We start from the raw sequence: 6,145 nt of genomic DNA, 5'->3' as shown, positions 1-6,145 counted from the left end.
CCAAATGCTCAGATTCCCTCCCCAGTCACCTCGGCCTCCCCACTCAACCTGTGCACAGTTCTCTGCCACCGCACTCCTCTCGCGCACACTCCGCCCGCCACCTCCAGGCCTGTTGCTAAAGAGCCCACCTGTGTGTCAATAAACAACAGCTGAAGCTCCAAAAACAAAAACAAAAAAAAAAAACACAAAACACGTATTTATCCAAATGGCCAAGCAAAGCCAGCTTATGCTGCGAAACAGATATTTAAACATCATTAGAACTGATAAGATAAATAAATACCTTTCATATGCAAAATAGTTCTCTTTCTCTTTACCTTCTGAAATCAATGAAAGGTTTCCACAATTTAGCAATTTATTTAAAAATTACACTAATTATATGTCAAACACTTTCACAAATATTTACTCAATTTAATCCTCAAAACAAGCCTGGAGGCTTAGCTCGTCACATTTTTACACATAAAGAAGCTGGCTTAAAGTGGGAGGATGGAGGTACCTCCAATATCCCAGAAGCTGATCTTGGATGAGTCTCAGGACTCCGGAGCCCAGGGACAGCCCCTCTGTCTTGGCTGCTCCAATCAAAATTCCTCTGGTCTGCCCTTTCAAGTAAGGCATTTGCTCTTTAAAATAATTATCTTCCAAATGTCTTTACTTAAGTAAGTCTTGAAATTTTCCAAACAATTTTTAATCTGTGGGCAGGGTAAATCGGTCTACTCTGGTAGATTTCCACAAGTAACCCTTTAAAAAATGAAGTTTAAAATACCTTTCAACTCAGGACCTTGCACTTGCCAGGCAGGTGCTTATGCCGCTGAACTATCTCCCCAACCCTCTTTTGACTCTTGTAATGGTTAACTTTATCACATCAACTTGACTGGATTAAGGGATGCTTAGATAGATGTTCAACATCACCTGAGAAGGGGTCTCTGCAAAAGATTAGCATTTGAATCAACAGCCTGAATAAAGAGAATCACTCTCACCAATTTAAGTGGTGTTACTCAACTTACTGGGGTCCAAACAGAGCAAAAAGAGAAAAACAGAAATACATACTAGTCTCCCTTTATCCACAGGGTATAGATTTCAAGTCCCTAAAACTCCAACGTCATATATACACAACCATGATAGATTAGTTTATAAATTAAGCACACTAAGATTAACAGCTGATAATGAAATCAAACAAATACACTGTTGTAACAATATATACAATTCTATCTAGTTCTCTCTTTTCCTCTCTCTCACATCTTATTTTACTATACTGTACTTTCAGACCAAGATTGACCTGATCACCGACACGATAGGAAGATAATCATAGATCGGGGGACTACCCTGTACTTAAAACACATTGAGATCCGTGAAAATCCTGCTTTGTGAAGACAGATCCTCATCTGTTGGCAAGTTATATTTTGAATTGTGAAACACTCACCTTCAGAATCTGGTGAAGAGATCTTAAATTAAAAGTTCAACTTTAGGAAGAAATTCTTAAGACTTGGGGTACAGCCCAGTAGAAGAGCACATCCCTAGCATGCATGAGATCGTGGGCTTAGTCCACAATGCTGCAAAAAGAAAACAAAAATAAAACCTCTTAAAATTCACCAGGAAATTCTGATGCGCAGCCAGGATTGAGCACCACTGACCTGACCTTTACCGGAGAAGGGCTCTCTGTGTGTGTGTGTGTGTGTGTGTGTGTGTGTGTGTGTAATAGGAGATGATTAGGACAGAGCTTAGGAGACTTTAATTTTATTACAAGAACACAAGAGACAAGATCAGATCAAAAACTTAGAAGTATAAGACTGAATTATGTTCTGAAATAGAACAGAGCTTTTATCTGAGAATACTTATAGAATACCAAGAAACTCTTGCTCCAAACTTTCTTTCCTCTAGGCAATTAATAAGTAGTAGTTAAATTTCATTGTAATGAAATTGAAATAATCTTAATGGGAAATCATTAAGTAGCTCATGTTAAGTTTGTACTTATCACTGTAAGCACTTAATCCTGCGTCTGCTCTGAAAGATTTGGCAATATCATGACCTCAAGATAATTCTGTTCATTTTTCTTTAATGCCATATACTGTCATTGTAGCAGCCCATGAATGGAAATGTGTACTGTTAGTAACTTCTACTGTTTATCCATAGCAAACTAAATATTGACCTAACCCTGCTCACTGAGAAATACCTTTGAGAGCTCATAAAATTTCCCAAAAACCACAAACACAGAGGATCACTCTTATAAATTATGTAGTGACAGTCTCATAAACACTAGAGAAAAAAAAGAATTATGATAAAATATTGCCACTAAATTTCAGTACTTAATAGTGCCCTCAGAGTTATGTCAAATTTCCTTCTAATAATTATAAAGCATCTTACCTTGCTTTAAATGTTACTTTTTCTCATGGATAATTTTATTATCTTGTTTTGTTTTGTTTGTACCTATACAAAGTATTTGGCTTCTTTTCAGTAATACTAATCTCTTCAGCATCTACACCTCTTCTGGCCCCAACGTTAGACATAGTTTCTCCTCAACCAAAATGTAAGTTTTTCAAATGTTAATGTTCTGTTTATTGCCCCAAATTCTTACTATAAATTTGGCTGAAGGCATGAAGCAATGCCCATACCACTGCCTGAACATTGGGGTGCTCTGAAATTTCTTCTAGCACATCAGTTAGTCCACTGCCCTTAATTTCAGTATTCTGAAAAGTCTCAGCCCATGGGGAAAAATGTAAACAAAATTTTTCAGAGTGTAACACACATGGCCTCTAGCATAATTGCTAGCTAAGTCCTTTTCCCAAACTGAAACCGACAGAATCTGTTCTTTTCTGTCTTCATTCCTATCAGCATTCTGGTTTCTGAGTTCTGGGGACCAAACCTTTCAACTCTCTTTACAAACGAAATTTTAGTTAAGACTTGCTTGAAAATCATACATGACCTTCCCATACAATCTTACCTTTAAGAGTGTGCAATCAATACTTGAGGATCAGCCACTGTAACCCAACATCAAATCAAAGCCCTAAGATTTTATCACTCATCATCATTCACATGAGTGAGACCAGGCAGAACAAAACATAATACTCTTGTCACCTTTACATGGAAATATGTCATGACAAATGCTGGACCCATTAGCAGAGTCTATGGGGATACTATTCTACCCAATATTGAAAAATATTGAAAAAGGCACCACTTATCTCGGTACCACCGTGTCACCATTATACATTTTTTCACTCATGCATTTACCCACTCAACAAACATCAATGTTGTGCTACCTGCCAGACACTGAACACAATGTGCTCCATTCTCTGTCTTCATAGTTTAGTATAGAAAGATTATCAAAGAACAGGTAAACAAATGTAAAAGTATAATTAAAATGTAAAACTAAATTGTATGAAGGTAATAAACAGTGGGTTAGGAGAGATAGATGAGAAGGATCCAGCCCTGCACAGCCAGAAGAAAGCCTCACTCACAGAGAAAAGGCAGCCCTAAGCGAGTCTGGTGATTTAACAGGTCACAGTCAGATCTGTTTTGTTCATCTCAGGCTGTCTGTGCTCAGCAGTACCAGAAGTCAAAGATAGCCGAGAACAAAGCAACCTGAGCCTGAACCGAGCCTGTCATGTCTCCTTTTGCAGTCAATTCATCCTTTCATTGAATGTCAGGGTCTCAATGTATGTGACTATGTGGCTTTTGCAGGATCCACACTGGGTACAATTTGAGAGTTTGGTTTTTTGGTTTTTTGTGGGTTTTTTACATTTAATTGAATTTTTAATGTAGTCAGTTTTTAAATTTTGTACCAATATACATGGTGGTTATTTTTGAGCCCTGATTGCCCGGGGAGCCCAAACCCAGCAATAGTACAGACTCTACCCCACAGAGGCCTGTGGACCTTCTGACTCATTGGATTGGGAGTGGATGAGGTTACAGAATACAGCACCAACAATGTCCAAGGCTGTAACACACGCCAGCAGGTTAGGCACATCTCAGGGAGACTTACGTGACAAGTAGTCAGTTGTGGAATTCTTAACCCTTTAAAACTAATCTCCATTTTTTTTTTTTTTTTTGTATCTTAGGGAAGGGTCTACAGGATGTTCAGGGTCTCACTCCTAGATCTGACACCTAGTGATCTGCCTGTTTACAGCCTCCCAAGAGCTGGAATTACAGGCATGCGCCACCATGCCCAGTCTCAATTGTTAACTCAGAGTGCCCCCGGGGGCGGGACCAGCACAGCAGGCCCGAGGATCAAACCCCCTCCCTCACCCCTGTGCCTGCTTGCAGGCACTTTAATCTGCTGAGCTATTTGGCCGGCCCCTAATCTCCACTTCCTAAACACCAAAAACATTTACTCTATAATTTAATTTTGAATTAAATTTTTTTAAATTTTGAATTAAATTTTGTTCATCAAAGGTATGCTGAAGTCCTAACCTGCAGTACCTGTGAAGATTACTTTATTTGGAGATATATATATATATATATATATATATATATATATATTCACTGAAAAGAATGTATATCCAATACATTTTGTTTTGGTTTGGTTTGGTTTGTGGAACTGAGGATTGAACTCAAGCCCTTGTGCTTGCCAGGGAAGTGCTTATTCCTCTGAGCCATCTCTCCGGCCCCTCTAATACATTTTTAATAATAATAAAGTTAAAAGACAGTAAGGTGCATAGATATACCCTAAGCCAGTATGACTGTGTTTTAATTTTAGAGGGAGATTTGGGCACAAAGTATGCACATCACCAAAAATGCCAGGCCCAGAGGAAGGCAAAAACTGGGAATTACAAGTCAAGGAAGGCCAGAGACTGCCAGCAAATCCCAAGTAGCTAGGAGAAGGTATGGAACAGAGGCTCCCCCAGAAGCAACCAAGCCCACTGGTGTCTTCGTCCCAGACCTCTCACCTTCAGACGGCAAGGCCATCACCCCTGCTGCCTTGGCTCGTCCTATTATATGATGGCAGCCCAAGGAGAGCAATACATGCTGCAAGCGTAAGATCTGAAATGTCAAAACAACGTCCTCTGTATCTATAATTATTTTTAAAAACTAAAAAACAGAAAGTTGTGACTACAGCAATTAAAATATTGAATATACATGGGAAAGATAGATTTTGCTGCCCAGCCACTGCTAGTGATTCTGGCATTCATGGCAAGAGAGTATTCTTCATTCCTAATATATAACTGAGAATCACTTTTCTATTCATATAGGAGTAAATCAGAAAATATGAGCACCAGCCCAACCTTTTCACCAGAGTAGACCTGCACCAACAGTACTGAAGAAGTGAAATTCCACACAGTACCCTTGCTGAGATCTCTTCCTGGTGAAGGCCATAAATTCAAGAGCAGACCAGACACATATGTCTCTCCCTGGGAATAGATAAAAGATAAACTAGCCAACCTAACAGAAACAGAAAGACCTTGTCTTTGCCAAGCTTTGACAAGCTTACCTTCAATACTAACATGTCATGGAGTGAGATTTTATCTTCCCTTGAAACTAGGATTATCAAATTTTTTAAGGGCTACCATAACAAACGAGCACAAATGAGGGATAGCTGAACTCACAGAAACATGTTGCTTCATAATTATGGAAGCTGTGTTTTCCAAATCAAGGTGCTGGACAATTGGTTCTTTCTGAGGGCTCTGGAGGGGAATCTGTTCCATGCCTTCTATCTTGCTTCCTGTGCTCTCCAGGTCTCTTGCTTTGCAGCTGTAACATTCTAATCCTACCCCCCTCCCTCTTCTGTAGGGATCTGTTGGTCTCTCAGTATGGTCTGTCACACCCAGAGAGAAGCGGTGGCAGGAATGAGGAAAAGATAGACAAGAAGACAAGAGATTGTGGTGACTTGTCTGCCTGGCTGGCAAAAAGACTCCCCAAACAATAGTAAAGGGGAGTTTACACCTTTACAAAGTCATAAGACACAAGGTTGCCTAGCGACTAATAGCCCACAATGTCCAGGCAGGATGCTCTGTTTAAGACTGAGGTAGTGTGACTGCTTTAGGCCATGAGGCCTCATCCTGCCCGCTGATATGATCAATTTTAGCCTTGGCAGCTCCCAACACTCTTTCTGTGTTGTTCTTCCTGTGTCCACATATTTCTGTCCAAACTTTTCTTTTTAATAAGCACATCAGTCATATTGGATCAAGGCCCATTCTAATGACCTCTCCTAACTTGA

The 6,145-nt window shown here is 39.7% G+C and overlaps 1 protein-coding gene across 1 annotated transcript in view; it reads left to right on the top strand.

Moving 5' to 3' along the window:
- LOC111815987 (pyruvate kinase PKM-like) overlaps positions 1-4,930 on the top strand; it is a 7,016-nt gene extending 2,086 nt beyond the window's left edge. Inside the window, exon 2 of the mRNA XM_023712204.1 lies at positions 4,688-4,930. Within this exon, the coding sequence (XP_023567972.1) occupies positions 4,688-4,930 (243 nt within the window). The remainder of the gene's footprint in view (positions 1-4,687) is intronic.
- The last annotated feature ends 1,215 nt before the right edge of the window (positions 4,931-6,145 follow it).

The sequence above is a fragment of the Octodon degus genome, unplaced genomic scaffold (genome assembly GCF_000260255.1).
Source record: "Octodon degus isolate 3935 unplaced genomic scaffold, OctDeg1.0 scaffold00024, whole genome shotgun sequence".
Lineage (NCBI taxonomy): Eukaryota > Metazoa > Chordata > Mammalia > Rodentia > Octodontidae > Octodon > Octodon degus.
The sequence above is the reverse complement of the archived record's forward strand: the minus strand, read 5'-3'. Positions and strand labels throughout refer to the sequence as shown.